Source organism: Poecilia reticulata, chromosome 12, assembly GCF_904066995.2.
Source record: "Poecilia reticulata chromosome 12, P_reticulata-male-v2, whole genome shotgun sequence".
Lineage (NCBI taxonomy): Eukaryota > Metazoa > Chordata > Actinopteri > Cyprinodontiformes > Poeciliidae > Poecilia > Poecilia reticulata.
Genome location: NC_088841.1, coordinates 31,033,610 through 31,051,626, shown reverse-complemented (window position 1 = coordinate 31,051,626; position 18,017 = coordinate 31,033,610). Strand labels below are relative to the sequence as shown.

Sequence of the window (18,017 nt, the reverse complement as noted above, 5' to 3'; positions counted from 1 at the left end):
AGGCAAGTTGGAGCATAAAAATAAAACTACAGCTTCCTTTGAAATGAAATAAATGTGACTATCATGCAGCAGCAGTCTTCAGTCAGAAGCCTCTTCAGATTGGTTGCATGACTGATTGCTACCAAAGCAAAAACATCTTCATTGTGTAACATTTAAAATAGCCACATGGACCAATGAAATAAAAATATATATCATAACGTTGCATTTTTATACTCCAGTGACATGTATTTCTAAAATATATATTATATCAAAACATAATTTCGTCCTCATCAAGAGTGTTGCTGCGCCGCGACTTTATTTTCTAAGTCTGTAACCGGAAGTGAGTTGTTATCACATTAAACTTGCCGGAAGTCCGCGCCTTCAGCCGGCTGTAGCTGAAGGAATCTGGCTTTCGCACCGGGGCTGACCCGCGATTCAGCCTGTCCTGTGGGTTGTTGACACGAGTGGGATCCACCGGAGGCAGAGCGGTCATCTGGAGCGTGTTTCAGCCGGGATCCGGGAACTGCAGCGGGATGGCAGCGCTGGGCAGCGCCGGGCGCTTGTTTCACTGTGAGTATCTGAATGTTCAGAAATTTATACAAACGAAAACTGCGCTCTGGTATTTTAAAATTATCTCAAATTTAAATGTCTTTAAACAAAGAGTAATGTTATGGCTTTTTTGTTGTTTTAAAGTGTATTGTTTTCTTGTCGGGGCTTCTTTTGGACCCTGACATTGACGCTACGTGTAAAAGCATCAAGCTACCAAAAGGAAGATACAACTTCCGGTCGGGAGATTTTCAAAAACAGCTCTTCACCGTGACATCTAGCCCTTTAACACGTCTTATTACGACGCGAAAACTTATAATAATCAGCAGCTCGCTATTTAGTATTTAAAATATTTAAAAACATGTCTGCTCTTCTCAATCATTCGGTGTATTTAAATAGTTTAGAATTATCTCAAGATGTTCGTGCTTCCTGTTTCCAGTGCTGATTTTCTCCATCTTGACAAAGTTTCCAGCCTTAATTGTGTGTTTCAGTTTAACGTCTCCGTTACATAATGATCTTATCCCCCATTTAGCGTCAGTAAGCTGCTCCGTGAACGCATCATGGTTCTGCTTAGACGCGGGAAGCGAAGTGACAAGCCAACATGTTACACGTCGTTACACAACTGCAGACTTTTACACTTGCGTAACCTTTTCACGCTCTCCCCCTGGCGGCCAAGCGCCATACTGCAGCCGTTGGGGCCATGAACGTTGCAGCTGTTTTGAAAGTTTAAACGTTATGTTTGCTTTTCTTACGCTGTTAAACGCAAAACTACTGGACTCTGATTCCACAGAGTGCCTGCCAATGGTTTCTGAAGTCTGAGATTGGATGCCAGACATTGTTTTTACACCGGTCTTCTTCCAGAATGAGTCTGCCCCCCCACACACTACAGAACAGGACGTACACGCTCTCCCCCGTGGAGCATCCTGAAGATAAACATCAGACCTTTCCCGTCTAAAGGAACCACAATCTCCCACCAACTGACACAAACTGGCTGTTTCAAATATTCAGTCGTTAACGCCAAAGGCTTTACTAAGTAATGACTTCATCACCCAGCCAATGAATTAACCATCTTTTTTCAGGAGAAAATTCAAATAATCTGAAGCTTAATCTGCACATCCGGTACCAACGCTAAACCCAAACACAACAAATGCAGAAAAAATGACCAACTAATTAACAATAAAACCCTCAAATAAATTATAGATCGATTAAGAGCTCAGGTTCCTGGATATATATCTATAGATGACAACAATGTATTGTGGATGTCAGTATCAGTGGTGTAATGCAAACGCTTGGATGTGACGTGTGAGTGCATATGGAAGTGTTGAAGTGCAAAAACAAACTGAAATGTCCGACAACAGAGCACCACAAACATCAAGAAGCAGAGTGGATGCTGAAGGTGGAGACCACCAGGTTTAAATGCTCTGTTGCTCCAAATGAACCGGATCAGCAGCACCTGTAAAGGGGAGGAGCACAAAGACAGACAACAAGACACCTGGAGCCCAGCCCTTCAGGCCCAGGGCCGTAACAACAATAATACACATCCATAATAAAGTGCAGTAAATGTTATTGGGCTGTGGGAGGAAGCCGGAGCGCCCAGAGAGAACCCACATATGGACCTGGAGAAGCAGAAAACCCCATGCAGACAGAACCAGGCTGGGATTCAAACCCAGGACTTTCTTACTGCAAGGCAGCAGTGGTACCAACTGATCCACTGTGCAGCCCTGATGTTTTATTCACAAAATGAATGTTTTGTTCTCACCAGAGGAAAATTTAGAGACTAATCAACCCAACAATGATGACTTTAGATTGTAGCAGGAAGCCGGAGCGTCTGGAGAGAAACCTGCAAACAGGATATTAACTTTTTATAGTTTATTCACAATATTCATTGTTTCCTGCTCCTCTCCAAAACCAGCTTGGTTGTTTTTGAGAGGAGTGGCAGGAGAAATCGTTAGCTAGGATTTTCTGCAGAGTGTGGTGTTTGTCTTCATGTGTTTGAGTCTCATGATGAATCTCCCTCTTGTACACGTCGTCTTCTGAACGCTTTAAAAACAACCAACCATTTCTGAGAGTGTTGTGAAACTGGTACAGAGGTTGTCCTCCGTCGTTGTCATGAGGCTCCTGTCTTTGCGGCAGCTGTAATCGCAAAATAATCTTTTTGTCAAAGAAAGTCATAGAAAACTTCACCATCTGGATCAGTTTTTCTGTAGTAAAAACTGGTCCCAGAGTTTCTCCTCCTCTTCCAATGGCAAACCACCACATCCAGGATGGTTTTTCCTTTGTGAAATGTTCAAAATCTGGTCCCAAAGTCCACAGTCGGAAGAAGAGGTTGAACCACCCCGTCCGGGATGGTTCTTCCTTTGTGAAATAGTCAAAGCCTGGTCGAAAAGTCTTTCCTCGGAAAAAGAGGTTGAACCACCCCGTCCGGGGAGGTTCAACCTCTGTGAAATGTCTAAAGCTTGGTCGAAAAGTCTGTCCTCAAAAGAAAAGGTCGAACCACCCCGTCCGTGGAGGTTCAACCTCTGTGAAATAGTTAAAGTCTGGTCGCAAAGTCTGTAGTCAGAGAAGAGGTTGAAGAGGTTGAGGTTAAGAACCTTTCACAAACCTGTCCCAAATTCTGTCTTCAAATGAAGAGGTTTGACCACCCCGTCCGGGGTGGTTTGTCCTTTGTGGCAAGTTCACAACCTGGTCCCAGATTCTGTCCTCAAAAGAAGAGGTCGAACCACCCCGTCCGGGGAGGTTCGACCTCTGTGAAATGTTCAAAGCTTGGTCGAAAAGTCTTTCCCTGGAAAAAGAGGTCGAACCACCCCGTCCGGGGAGGTTCGACCTCTGTGGAATGTTCACAAGTTGGTCCCAAAGTCTGTCCTCAAAAGAAGAGGTCGAACCACCCCGTCCGGGGAGGTTCGACCTCTGTGAAATGTCCAAAGCTTGGTCGAAAAGTCTGTCCTCAAAAGAAGAGGTTGAACCACCCCGTCCGGGGAGGTTCGACCTCTGTGAAATAGTTAAAGTCTGGTCGAAAGGTCTTTCCTCCGAAGATGAGGCTGAACCACCCCGTCCGGGGAGGTTCATCCTCTGTGAAATGGTCAAGTCCTGGTCCCAAAGTCTTTCCTCAGAAGAAGAAGTTGAACCACCCCGTCCGGGGTGGTTTTGTCGTTCTCCATCCGGGTCAGGTTGTTCTGTGGGACGGGAAGGAAATCCGTCCCAGAACCAATCTCTCTCTTCATCCCCATCCAGGTCAGGTTGTACAGTGGGACGGGACGGAAGTCCGTCCCAGAACCAATCTCTCTCTTCATCCCCTTCCGGGTCAGGTTGTGCTGTGGGACGGGATGGAAATCCGTCCCAGAACCAATCTCTCTCTTCATCCCCTTCCGGGTCAGGTTGTGCTATGGGACGGGATGGAATTCCGTCCCAGAACAAATCTCGCTCTTCGTCGTCCTGAATGGTCCTGTCGTCTGAGTCGTCTCTACTCCTTTCGTCTGAGTCGTCTTTTGGGAAGAAGTGGTCATACACCTTCTTCATCCCTTTTGTCACCAGATATCCGACTCCTAAACCAAGTGGTAAAGCAAAAGGATATGGCATGTTGGAAAATGAAAATGGTCACTAGTCACAAAATAATCTCAATGAAGCGTTTGGATTCTGGCTGATGTGTTGAGATTCCAGCATTCAAAGCCTCAGAACTTCTTTGATCTGCTGTGATGCACATGATGTCACATATGACCTCATCAGTGAGCTCGCTGTAGTTCTGGGGCAAGGTCTTGCTTCTGATCGTTGCTATGGAAACAATAAGTGTTTTTCCTTTCTGTTTCAGTGTCCAGGAGCAATGTTGGGTTGACTTTAAGGAGACGATCCACGGCTGCAGCCTTAGCTCAGAAAACAGCTCCAGAAACACAGGAGAACAGGTACCTCACACACCTGCATACCTGGATGCACTGCTGGATGGTTTGTTGGTTGGATGCACAGCTGGATGGTTTGTTGGTTGGATGAACAGTTGGATGGTTTGTTGGTTGGATGAACAGTTGAATGGATTGTTGGTTGGATGCGCTGCTGGATAGTTTCTTGAATGGATGTACGGTTGGATGGTTTCTTGGTTGGATGTACGATTGGATGGTTTGTTGATTGGATGAACAGTTGGATGGCTTGTTGGTTGGATGAACTGTTGAATGGTTTTTGGTGTGGAGGAAGGTACCAGGTTTTGAACCTGGTCCCAGGTTCCAGACATTTAGGACAGTCAGACTGTCCTAAAGAATGTCTGACTTTGTCCCAATTACAGCCGTCTCACAAAGGCATCTTCCTTTGTGAGAAGGAAGAGAACCAGGCAGTCTATAGGACTGCCTTGACTGCCTTGACTTTTTTTGAACAGTACTTTTGGCTGGGGCTGTGCAGCTGCTTCTGTGGGTTAAACCTGCTGCCTGGTCCAGGGAACATTCATTGTCAGAGACACCGGACGATCTGCCATTTATGGATGTCTACTCAGAAAAAGCCAGACATGAAATCAGTGAACTCAAACACGGTGCTGTGACTTTCACCTCAGAAGAAACCTCCCCAGCCGGGTCAGTTTGATCAGTTCGATTGTCTGCAGTTCTGTTTTGTGAATTCTCTGTAGAATCAGAATCTGCCGCCTGTTCAACACAAACTTGTGCTTTGGGATGGGATGGAAGTCCGTCCCAGATCTCTCTCATCGTCGTCCTGAATGGATAAACAGTTGGATCCATCCATGTATGGTTTGTTGGTTGGATGAACAGTTGGATGGATTGTTGTTGGATGAACAGTTGGATGGATTGTTGTTGGATGAACAGTTGGATGGATTGGTGGTTGGATGAACAGTTGGATGGATTGGTGGTTGGATGAACAGTTGGATGGTTTGTTGGTTGGATGAACAGTTGGATGGATTGTTGGTTGGATGGATTGTTGGATGGATGAACAGTTGGATGGATGAACAGTTGGATGGTTTGTTGGTTGGATGAACAGTTGGATGGATTGTTGGTTGGATGGATTGTTGGATGGATGAACAGTTGGATGGATGAACAGTTGGATGGATTGCTGGTTGGATGAACAGTTGGATGGATTGTTGGTTGGATGAACAGTTGGATGGATTGTTGGTTGGATGAACAGTTGGATGGATTGTTGGTTGGATGAACAGTTGGATGGATTGTTGGTTGGATGAACAGTTGGATGGATTGTTGGTTGGATGAACAGTTGGATGGATTGGTGGTTGGATGAACAGTTGGATGGATTGGTGGTTGGATGAACAGTTAGATGGTTTGTTGGTTGGATGAACAGTTGGATGGATTGTTGGTTGGATGGATTGTTGGATGGATGAACAGTTGGATGGATGAACAGTTGGATGGATTGCTGGTTGGATGAACAGTTGGATGGATTGTTGGTTGGATGAACAGTTGGATGGATTGTTGGTTGGATGAACAGTTGGATGGATTGTTGGTTGGATGCACAGTTGGATGGATTGTTGGTTGGATGCACAGTTGGATGGATTGTTGGTTGGATGAACAGTTGGATGGATTGTTGGTTGGATGAACAGTTGGATGGATTGTTGGTTGGATGAACAGTTGGATGGATTGTTGGTTGGATGCACAGTTGGATGGATTGTTGGTTGGATGAACAGTTGGATTGATTGTTGGTTGGATGGATTGTTGGTTGGATGGATTGTTGGTTGGATGAACAGTTGGATGGATTGTTGGTTGGATGCACAGTTGGATGGATTGTTGGTTGGATGAACAGTTGGATGGATTGTTGGTTGGATGAACAGTTGGATGGATTGTTGGTTGGATGCACAGTTGGATGGATTGTTGGTTGGATGAACAGTTGGATGGATTGTTGGTTGGATGGATTGTTGGTTGGATGGATTGTTGGTTGGATGAACAGTTGGATTGATTGTTGGTTGGATTGATTGTTGGTTGGATGAACAGTTGGATGGATTGTTGGTTGGATGCACAGTTGGATGGATTGTTGGTTGGATGAACAGTTGGATGGATTGTTGGTTGGATGCACAGTTGGATGGATTGTTGGTTGGATGCACAGTTGGATGGATTGTTGGTTGGATGAACAGTTGGATGGATTGTTGGTTGGATGAACAGTTGGATGGATTGTTGGTTGGATGAACAGTTGGATGGATTGTTGGTTGGATGCACAGTTGGATGGATTGTTGGTTGGATGCACAGTTGGATGGATTGTTGGTTGGATGAACAGTTGGATTGATTGTTGGTTGGATGGATTGTTGGTTGGATGAACAGTTGGATGGATTGTTGGTTGGATGAACAGTTGGATTGATTGTTGGTTGGATGGATTGTTGGTTGGATGAACAGTTGGATGGATTGTTGGTTGGATGAACAGTTGGATGGATTGTTGGTTGGATGCACAGTTGGATGGATTGTTGGTTGGATGAACAGTTGGATTGATTGTTGGTTGGATGGATTGTTGGTTGGATGGATTGTTGGTTGGATGAACAGTTGGATGGATTGTTGGTTGGATGCACAGTTGGATGGATTGTTGGTTGGATGAACAGTTGGATGGATTGTTGGTTGGATGCACAGTTGGATGCACAGTTGGATGGATTGTTGGTTGGATGAACAGTTGGATGGATTGTTGGATGGATTGTTGGTTGGATGAACAGTTGGATGGATTGTTGGTTGGATGAACAGTTGGATGGATTGTTGGTTGGATGAACAGTTGGATGGATTGTTGGTTGGATGCACAGTTGGATGGATTCTTGGTTGGATGGATTGTTGGTTGGATGCACAGTTGGATGGATTGTTGGTTGGATGAACGATTGTTGGTTGGATGCACAGTTGGATGGATTGTTGGTTGGATGCACAGTTGGATGGATTGTTGGTTGGATGCACAGTTGGATGGATTGTTGGTTGGATGGATTGCTGGTTGGATGCACAGTTGGATGGATTGTTGGTTGGATGCACAGTTGGATGGATTGTTGGTTGGATGAACAGTTGGATGGATTGTTGGTTGGATGCACAGTTGGATGGATTGTTGGTTGGATGGATTGCTGGTTGGATGCACAGTTGGATGGATTGTTGGTTGGATGGATTGTTGGTTGGATGCACAGTTGGATGGATTGTTGGTTGGATGGATTGCTGGTTGGATGCACAGTTGGATGGATTGTTGGTTGGATGGATTGTTGGTTGGATGAACAGTTGGATGGATTGTTGGTTGGATGAACAGTTGGATGGATTGTTGGTTGGATGGATTGTTGGTTGGATGCACAGTTGGATGGATTGTTGGTTGGATGGATTGTTGGTTGGATGAACAGTTGGATGGATTGTTGGTTGGATGCACAGTTGGATGGATTGTTGGTTGGATGCACAGTTGGATGGATTGTTGGTTGGATGCACAGTTGGATGCCTCCATCTCTCCTCCATCAGGAAGCCTAAAACAGGAATCCTGATGCTGAACATGGGCGGTCCGGAGAAACTGGAAGACGTCCACGACTTCCTGCTGCGGCTCTTCATGGACACCGACCTGATGAAGCTTCCTGTTCAGAAGTGAGCTTCAGCACTTAGCACGTCTCCGTTAGCATCTCTGTCGCTTCGCTAACCCTCTGACCCGCTCTCTGCCCCGCAGCAAGCTCGGCCCGTTCATCGCCAAGCGACGCACACCGAAGATCCAGGAGCAGTACAGCAAGATTGGCGGCGGGTCACCCATCAAACACTGGACGTCCATGCAGGGCGAGGGCATGGTGAGGCTGCTGGACGACATGAGCCCCGACACAGGTTAGCATCTCTAGAAGCGGTTAGCATCGCTGAAAACAGTTAGCATCTCTGGAACTGAATAGAATCCCCGGAAGATGTTAGCATCTGTAAAATCAGTTAGCACTTCTCAAAACAATTAGCATGTTCTGAAGACGTTAGCATCTCTGTAATTGGTTAGCGTTGTGGATTGTTAGATCAGGTTGTGTTTCCAGGGGGACAGATTTGTGCGTGACACAGACAGACAGTGGGTTATGGTACTTCTACAATAGAGATGATCATAAACAATAATCCTGGAACCGTTCATTCTGTGCAGTTGGATTAAGACGGAACAGAGTGAAAGAAGCATCTGTGGAAGCTGCTAGCATCGCCGTTAGCGCTGTCATCTGATAACCAAACTGTGAGGGAAGATAGTGGAGGAGTGTCTGCTCACGCCCTGCAGCACTCTGCTATCTGAAGCGCCGCAATCCGCAGCTGCTCAGCACAGTTTCTGTCTGTTTTCAGACTTTTGTGGCGTTTTCCTCTCAGTTTTAGTTAAAGTTGGCAGTTTAATGCCAGAACCAAGCAGCTTTACAAACTTTGTTCAAAATAATAGTAATCTGTTCAGAATAATGAGACGGTTCACCTTAAAGAATGTGTTCAAAAAGAAGAATCGCTTTGAAATAACAGTTCTTTTTGGCTTTAGTTTGTTCGTTTGATTGGACCGACTCGTTATTTCAAACCTTTTCTCAGCTCCTCACAAGTTCTACATCGGCTTCCGGTACGTGAACCCGCTGACGGAGGACGCCATCGAGGAGATGGAGCGGGACGGCGTGGAGCGAGCCGTGGCCTTCACCCAGTATCCCCAGTACAGCTGCTCCACCACAGGTTGGCGGCCCGTCAGTTCGCTCTGGAGACGATCCGAATTCGGTTTGCTGCTTAAAGCGATAACGCGTCGTCTCCGTCAACAGGCAGCAGCCTGAACGCCATCTACCGTTACTATAGCAACAGAGGAGACAGGCCGAAGATGCGCTGGAGCGTCATCGACCGCTGGCCAACACACCCCCTGCTGGTGGAGGTTAGAAATTACAGCTGCTGGAAAATTCAAATAAAAATAAAAAAATTAGAAAATGTTTCTAAATTTAATGTTTTTTTTTTTTTAGTGTTTTGCAGAACACATCAGAAATGAGCTGCTGAAGTTTCCAGACGATAAGAGAGAAGATGTCGTCATTTTGTTCTCGGCTCATTCGCTTCCAATGTCTGTAAGTCAAAAAGATCTGGGATTTATTGATGAGGCTGATTAATCAATCAATTACATCCTGATTCGTTTTAACTTGAAGGGTTTTTAAGACGTTTTGCTGCGATTTACACTAAAGCCAAAACTTAAACGAGACTATCATAGCTTGAAAACTAAATATAAAGAACAAAGTTCTGGAAAGGCAACCTTTACATCTTGGAAACTAAAAGTGTTTCAGAAAGTTTCTCCAGTGAGTTTCTGGAACGTAACTTACTTAACCTGGAAAGGTATTCTGGAAAATGACCGGTAATCTCTGCTAAAGTAAAGCATTTTTTAAAGCATTCATCCAACCAACAAGCCATCCAACCAACAAACCATCCAACCAACAAACCATCCAACCAACAAACCATCCAACCAACAAACCATCCAACTGTCCATCCAACCAACAAACCATCCAACCAACAAACCATCCAACTGTCCATCCAACCAACAAACCATCCAACCAACAAACCATCCAACTGTCCATCCAACCAACAAACCATCCAACCAACAAACCATCCAACCAACAAACCATCCAACTGTCCATCCAACCAACAAACCATCCAACCAACAAACCATCCAACTGTTCATCCAGCCAACAAACCATCCAACCAACAAACCATCCAACCAACAAACCATCCAACTGTCCATCCAACCAACAAACCATCCAACTGTCCATCCAACCAACAAACCATCCAACCAACAAACCATCCAACCAACAAACCATCCAACTGTCCATCCAACCAACAAACCATCCAACTGTCCATCCAACCAACAAACCATCCAACTGTTCATCCAACCAACCATCCAACCAACAACACCAACCAACAAACCATCCAACCAACAAACCATCCAACTGTCCATCCAACCAACAAACCATCCAACCAACAAACCATCCAACTGTCCATCCAACCAACAAACCATCCAACCAACAAACCATCCAACCAACAAACCATCCAACTGTCCATCCAACCAACAAACCATCCAACTGTCCATCCAACCAACAAACCATCCAACCAACAAACCATCCAACTGTTCATCCAGCCAACAAACCATCCAACCAACAAGCCATCCAACTGTTCATCCAACCAACAAACCATCCAACCAACAAGCCATCCAACTGTTCATCCAGCCAACAAACCATCCAACCAACAAACCATCCAACCAACAAACCATCCAACTGTTCATCCAACCAACAAACCATCCAACCAACAAACCATCCAACTGTTCATCCAACCAACAAACCATCCAACCAACAAGCCATCCAACTGTTCATCCAGCCAACAAACCATCCAACCAACAAGCCATCCAACTGTTCATCCAACCAACAAACCATCCAACCAACAAGCCATCCAACTGTTCATCCAGCCAACAAACCATCCAACCAACAAACCATCCAACTGTCCATCCAACCAACAAACCATCCAACCAACAAACCATCCAACTGTTCATCCAGCCAACAAACCATCCAACCAACAAACCATCCAACCAACAAACCATCCAACCAACAAACCATCCAACCAACAAGCCATCCAACTGTTCATCCAGCCAACAAACCATCCAACTGTTCTCTAAAGTAACTTGGAACGTTCTAGAAAATGTCTCACAAGTTTTAGAAATGTATCCTGTAAGATCTGAGAAAGTAACATGTTCGTTTTTGGAAACTTGAAGTTGCATAAAGTTACCCTGTAAGTATAAAAACGTACAGTATGTGCTGCAAAAATGTTTGAAGAAAATAAGCTGAAGACAAAGCAGCATCTAAGTTCTGGAAAGAACCCTGAATAATCTGGAAACGTATGCTGTGAATTCTGGGACATTATCCTTTAAGCTGCACTAAAGTATTTTGTAATTTCATAGAAAATAATCCAGGAGATTAGAAATTTCTAGAAAGTTTCTGAAAAGTTACCAGTAATTTCTGATAAAGCAGCAAAAACGTTTTTGTTACGGTCAGTAAAAGTCTCCAGTAAGTTCCTGGAAAGTCTCCTGCAGACGTCCTGTTTGTGTCTGCAGGTGGTAAACCGGGGCGATCCGTACCCGCAGGAAGTGGGCGCCACGGTGCAGCGGGTGATGGAGCGACTGGGACACTGCAACCCCTACAGACTGGTGTGGCAGTCCAGGGTGGGTCAGGGAGTTTATGCTAATGCTACATGTTACTGTAAACATTAACTTCCTCTTCTTTATTCACATTTCCCTTTAGCCACTTGGTTTTCAGGATGTAACTTTCCAAGATGGCCGCCACGTTTGAACCTTTTAAACGAGTTAATGTCTTATAGTGTTATAGTTTTAATAACGTGGATGAACTTTATGTCACATCATGTTTTCAACGTTGGTCATTTTATTCATGCAACTTTATAGTAATATGTAGAAAAATCAGAAACTAAGACTTTTTGCTTGTAAAGGTGTTTAAAATATTTTGGCTATGATTTGACACCAAACTCATTTTTGATTCTAGTGCAAAAATAAATTCTCCATAGAAACTATTTTGAAAAATAAAGCAACTGTCGGTTAAACTGGTGCAAATATGTAAGATTTGACAACAAAAATATAATAAATATTGGCAAAGGGAAACAATTAAGGGGAAAGATTTTGCTCAACTGTTGAAATTATCTGCTGCACTGTTAATTATTCCCCACAAGATGGCGCCAGACGATAACCAACAACTGTTGGTTTGCCGTTGCAGGTTTAACCCTCGGTTTGCAGTTGCAGGTGGGCCCCATGCAGTGGCTCGGGCCCCAAACCGACGAGGTGATCAAAGGTCTGAGTGAGCGCGGGAAGAAGAACATCCTGCTGGTTCCCATCGCCTTCACGTCCGACCACATAGAGACGCTGCATGAGCTGGACATCGAGTACGCTCAGGTGTTGGCCGAAGAGGTGAGGAGACTGACCACCAACAGTTCCTGCATGTAAACCGTGACCTTCAAATGTTCACCGTTTAATTTCGGCTGTTCATAACAAACTGCTTCACATGTTAGAAGAACTTCCAGGAAAATACATTTGAATCTTCAGATTAAAACGGAATAAATGGATTTTAAAAAAGTGCAAATGAAGCCCAATAACCTTTTTTTTTTCTCAAATTGAAGAGATCAAAACCTGAAGAATTTTAAAGGTTAAAAGAAAACAATAAATATAGAAAACAAGTGCAGGCCGAGTCAGAAATACTTTATTGATCCAACATGTTATAACTCATTTGTTGAAATGCTTCCAAAATTAACTATTTTCCTCTTAAAGGACCCATTACTGACTTTTTTTAAACCTTCATTTGGGTTTCAGCTGCTTCTAGAAACGGTTTACAAAACCGGTTTTTGGTAATGAGTTTAATGTTTTTTAGTGTCGTTGAGCCGTTTCAGAAACATCTGGATTGGAAGGTCTCAGCTCGTTGCCTAGCAACCCCGGCCAAGCCCAGCCCCGTTGCCTAGCAACCCCACCAAGAGTTCCAGCATGCTTGGTCAGTTGGTTTTGCCGCTGTACAACGGCTGCTGGAGTTTTTGGAAAACAAAAAAATGACAAATAAAAAAGTTTATTTTAGAGAAAACCGGTGCAAATTGAGCAGGCGAACATTTATCTGTACTTTTTCCTTAAAGCGATAAAACCATCCTGTATGAAAATGTAGCTTTAATCAAAGTAAATGATGTTTTTCCGTTTCCTCCAGTGTGGAGTGGAGAACATCCGCAGAGCCGAGTCGCTGAACGGAAACCCTCTCTTCATGAAGGTGAACGAATCCTCGTCACTCCGTCACATTTAGCTTTTTATCTAACAGCTGATTGAAGGAATTAAAGAAGGAAAAACCCAACAGAGCAGCGTCACTTTGTGTTTCCCAACTGGAATCAAATGTTTTTAATCATCCGGATATTTGAACAGGATTTTGTTTTAGCTTGAAGTCGCTGCAGCTGCTGCTGTTATTAAAGGAAGGTTCAGATCAATGGGAACCTTTGGAGCTGACTACAGGAGAACGGAGCGGCCCGGCTGGCCGGACCCGCTGCGCTCAGAGACCCTCCCAGACCTGCGAGTGTCGGTCGGCCTGGGAGGAAATCAATATCCACAGGATGATTAGTTGGTAGTTACTGAAGGATGGTTTGGTTTCCTCACTGCTGCTGCTGGAAGATGAAGAAAAATGTGTTGATCTGGTTCTGCACGGCCAGACGGAGGCTCAGCGCTCAGATTACAAACCTGCAGGGATTATAATCCACTGCATTTACAAATACTGAGACGATTAATCGTGATTAATCGATTACTGAAATAGTCATCAGGTAATTTCACAATCGATTAATCATTAACAGGAGTGTACAGATTTGAAAAAGCAGCAAAACTGTAAACAAAAATCTATAAATGTTGCTTTAAATATATGAAATTTTCTTTGTCTGTAAAAATGTTTTAACAGAACAAAATGGTGACACTTTTAGATTTTTAACATTAAGCCTTTTTCTGTCTAATTATTGATCTGATAAATAATCATCAGATTAATAGAAAGTATTTTTAGCTGCAGATGCATCATTTGTTAAAAATGACCAAGTTCACTAAAAATGGCATTTTTGGCATTTAAATTATTTTTGTTTGCATTTCTTCATGTATTTGTAATGTATACAAAGTCCTAAATTGTTTAATAAAAAATCTGCAGAATGCACCAAATTTTTATGTGATTAATCAGTTAATTGATTAATCATGAGAATAACCGATTACTAAAAAAAAATCATTAAAATAGTCATAAAAATAGAATTTAATGTTTACAATTTATGGAACAACAAAACTACATAATTTCAAATGAAGTGGGAAGAAAAAGTCCACAAAGTTTTATTAAAATATAAAGTTTATATGGCAAACGTTTAATGTGACCTTTGACCTTATAATAATAAAATTATAATCTTCCAACCTACGACACCACATTTGAAGAAACGTTTAGAGCACAAGCTAACAGAATCTAATTTAGTTACTTTTTCCGTGAAAACTCGATTTCATGACGTCCAGCTGTTTGTCAGGAGCAAAACCGTATCGGACTCAACCGGGTCGTCTTCATCCTGACTCGTTGGTTTGATGTTCAACAGCTTGAATATTTATGAGTATGTCCTGAAAAGCGTCTCCAGCTGTGGTCTTTTCGTGTCCAGGCCCTGGCTGACCTGGTCCAGTCCCACCTGAAGTCCAACGAGCCGTGTTCCCGCCAGCTGACGCTGCGCTGCCCGCTCTGCACCAACCCCACCTGCGGCCAGACCAAGGCCTTCTTCGCCAGCCAGAAACTGTCATAACGCCGCGTTTTATACCAAACTCCGAGACGCTGAAGGCCTCCTGTTGGTCAACAAGCAGCAAGACGGACTGGATTCTGGCTCAAGTTCATTTTAAATGGTGATTTTTGGAGATTCCCTTTGGTTGGTTGGTCCGTGTAGATAAAGGAACTGAGTTTATTTTCTTTAAGTCTCCCATGCCGACACGTTTTTCACCGACCGCAGAGACATTTAGTTAAATGGCTCCAGAACGTCCTGCAGGTGTTAATCCAATGCCTACACGGCTTTTTAGGGCCACCATACGTTGAAAAAGAAAGTCCATTTCCACCAAAAATACTTGGAAATTTTGAGATGAGTCTCAGACAGTTTCTAGAGAAAAACTTGTTAATCTCTTCACTCCAAAAGTCGAAAATTTGCAAGAAAAAACTCAGGAAAAATGTTACATTTTCTGAGTTTCCAAAGTCGAACATTTTTGACATCTGGAACTCAGAAATTTCCACGTTTTTGGGGGTAAATTTACTTTTTTCCATCTATAAACAGCCTTTAAATGCAAGTGTGTAAAAATGTGGGCTCTGTAGTTTTTCTGCTCTTTCTGGCAGCTTTGTGCCTTTTAAACACTGGATAAAATCCACCCCAACATTAGTATTTGTTTGTTCCTGCTGTGACTTGACCGAGAAACATCACTGTTCTTATTGAACTGAAAATCTTTAGCTGGGTTGACAAACTGAAAAGGTTTAGCTAACAGTAAAACCTAGCCTTCTGCATGCTAACCGGAAAGATTTAGCTTCCAGTAAGCTAGCGTAAAAATTTAGACAGAGCGGTAAAACTTAGCCTCCTAAGAGCTAACTGTAAACATTTACCTAACATGCTAACTGAAAAGATTTAGCAGACATTAAGCTAACTTAAAAAGTGGAGCTTTTTTTAAAGCATTCTCCTAGCTAAGAAGCTTCACTTTGCAGTAAACTCAGCTAACATCGGGAAAATAAAGAGTTTGCTTTGCTAAGGTAACCAGAGGATTGGTTTAGTGTGTTGACGAAAAGGCTTTACTACCAAGTTGATGGTGCTAGCAAGCTGAAAAGCAAAGCTTTAGCTTGCAGTAGGCTAACTGAAAAGGCTAGCAGTTAGCAAGCTGAAAAACATTTACCTACTAGTTGGTTTGCTGAAACTGTTTACATGTATGTAAACTAATTTGAAAGGGAAATGGAAAATAGTTAGCTTACTGTTAGCAGCATGCAAAGGCTTAGCTTGTATAAGCTGTCTAGCAGAGACAGAGATTTTATGTTTAATGCTTGCTGTAATAATTAAAGATGCTAAATGGTTTTTGTTTAGCAATACCATTTAAGCTAGCATGTGCTACCTTTAGTAGAGCGGCCATTGCTTAAAGGCTTTATTTTTGGTAAAGATGGAACATCATTCCCAGCTTTTCAGAGTTGCTGTTTGTGATAAATCTCCATGAAGGCATATTTTTAAATTACTTTTCTTGATGCTAATCTACGCACAGAATTGCCTGTTTTTGTTCTTCCACTGGATTAGAATTCAAAAAGCCCAGTGTTAATTTAACTGAAGAGAGTGGACTATATAAACACTGAAAAGGTGTTGATATCAACTCTGTTGGAGTTAAATCAACACTGGGAATTTTGTTGTTAACTCCCACAGAGTTTATATTAACACTTTATCAGTGTTAATATAGTCCACACTCTTCAGAGTTAATTTAACACTGGGCTTTTTGCTGTGAAGGATGTGTGTTTGTCCGTCTCTTGTTTTCTATACATATTGAGTGAAATGAGTGTTTTAAGATGTTAGCAAATATCTTCTTGTTCTTCAATGTGTTTGTTTGATTTTCTTATGTTTTTCATACATGATTGGGTCATTTTCAGTCAGAAATTATGCTAATCGATGCTAACCAAGAATCTGGTAAAATTCTGACCCGAAGCTACTTATTATTATAACATTAATAAAATTCAGTGTAATCTTAAAAGCTACTTTCTCATTTTTATATTTAAGGTTGTAGATCTACTCTGTGAAGTTTTCAGGCCATAAAATAAAAACTAGTTTCCTAATTTAACTCTGTAATGTAGCTTAAAACAAGGAATCGTTGCCACACGTTTTTTTTTTTTTTTTTTTACTCTTTGGATTTATTTGTTATTGTGTTCAAACCAGGTATTGAAAGTAATGTGAATATAGTAAAACTTAAAGTTTGAAAGCATTTATTTGTTGAAACAACTGGTGCTGTATGAATTTTAGGACATGATGTTGAATAAATACACATGATGAGGTCTTCCTTCAAAATAATATAAATATCCGTTCCTAAAGCAGTCTGGATGTGTGTTTGGTGTTCGTTGTCCAACTGTGTCCAAGTTTCAACCATCAAACTGTCCAAAAAGTAAAAATGATGTTTAACTTTACTCCAAATCAACAGTCAGACGGGTGGAAATTGGCAAAATATTTATATTTTCTGCTTTTCAAGGTGAGACGTATTAGAGCCACTGTAGATGGAAAAGGAGTAAAATTCATTTACAATTCAAATACATTCTCTAGAAAAAAATAAGGCTATTTTTTAACCAAAAACTCAGAAATTTTGAGATTAATGTCAGAAATGTTCTGGGAAAAAAACAAAAATGTCTGAGTTTTAAAAGCAGTAAATTTGCTATAAAAATGTTTTTTCAGATTAATCTTAGAAATTTTCTTGAAAAAACGTGACAATTTCCGAGTTTCAAAAGTATATGCATTTCTTTCGACTCTTCAAACTCAGAACATTTCTAAAGTTGTACGTATTTTACTTTGAAACTCGAATTTCCAAGTTTTTCTTTTGTAGAAGTTTTCTGAGATTTACTTTTTTGGCAGAAACTTAAAAACTCAAACCAAAAGAACAAACGCAGAAGAAAGAAAAATCCTACAAACTACAGGATATGGAAGCAAAAGAGAACAGAAAGTATAAAACTTATGTTTTTACTCAATGAAACCAAAGTCCTCCAGGCCACCAGGGGGAGTCATCATATGTGAGCAGACGCTCGGTAAAGACAGGATGTAATGAAGAAAGAAAGGTTTTTACTTCACATCATTTAGAATATTTCAAAACAGCAGAATATTTAGTGGTTAATATGTGTAATACCTATTCCAGATGCCCCCTAGTGGTCTGGAGGACTTTTGTGTTTGCAGCTTTTCCTTCCATGTCTGACGTTTGAAACATCGTTCTGTTGTTTTATTTTTTTTTTCACAGTTTAATGCGTGTTGGCGTCTGTCGGCCATCTTTCTTTTTAGTGAAAATGGTTCATCTTAGGCCCCGTTTACACGACAACGATTTCGGGGGAA

General features: G+C 42.2%; 1 protein-coding gene across 1 annotated transcript; it reads left to right on the top strand.

Moving 5' to 3' along the window:
* The first annotated feature begins 334 nt into the window (after positions 1–334).
* Positions 335–16,683, top strand: LOC145554149 (ferrochelatase, mitochondrial-like). The gene is made up of 11 exons (XM_081613570.1): positions 335–549; positions 4,331–4,421; positions 7,914–8,033; positions 8,113–8,261; positions 8,970–9,104; positions 9,188–9,294; positions 9,380–9,478; positions 11,503–11,610; positions 12,199–12,363; positions 13,142–13,201; positions 14,592–16,683. Exons 1-11 carry the CDS (start codon positions 513–515, stop codon positions 14,727–14,729), a joined length of 1,209 nt encoding a protein of 402 aa, XP_081469696.1. The 5' UTR covers positions 335–512; the 3' UTR covers positions 14,730–16,683.
* The last annotated feature ends 1,334 nt before the right edge of the window (positions 16,684–18,017 follow it).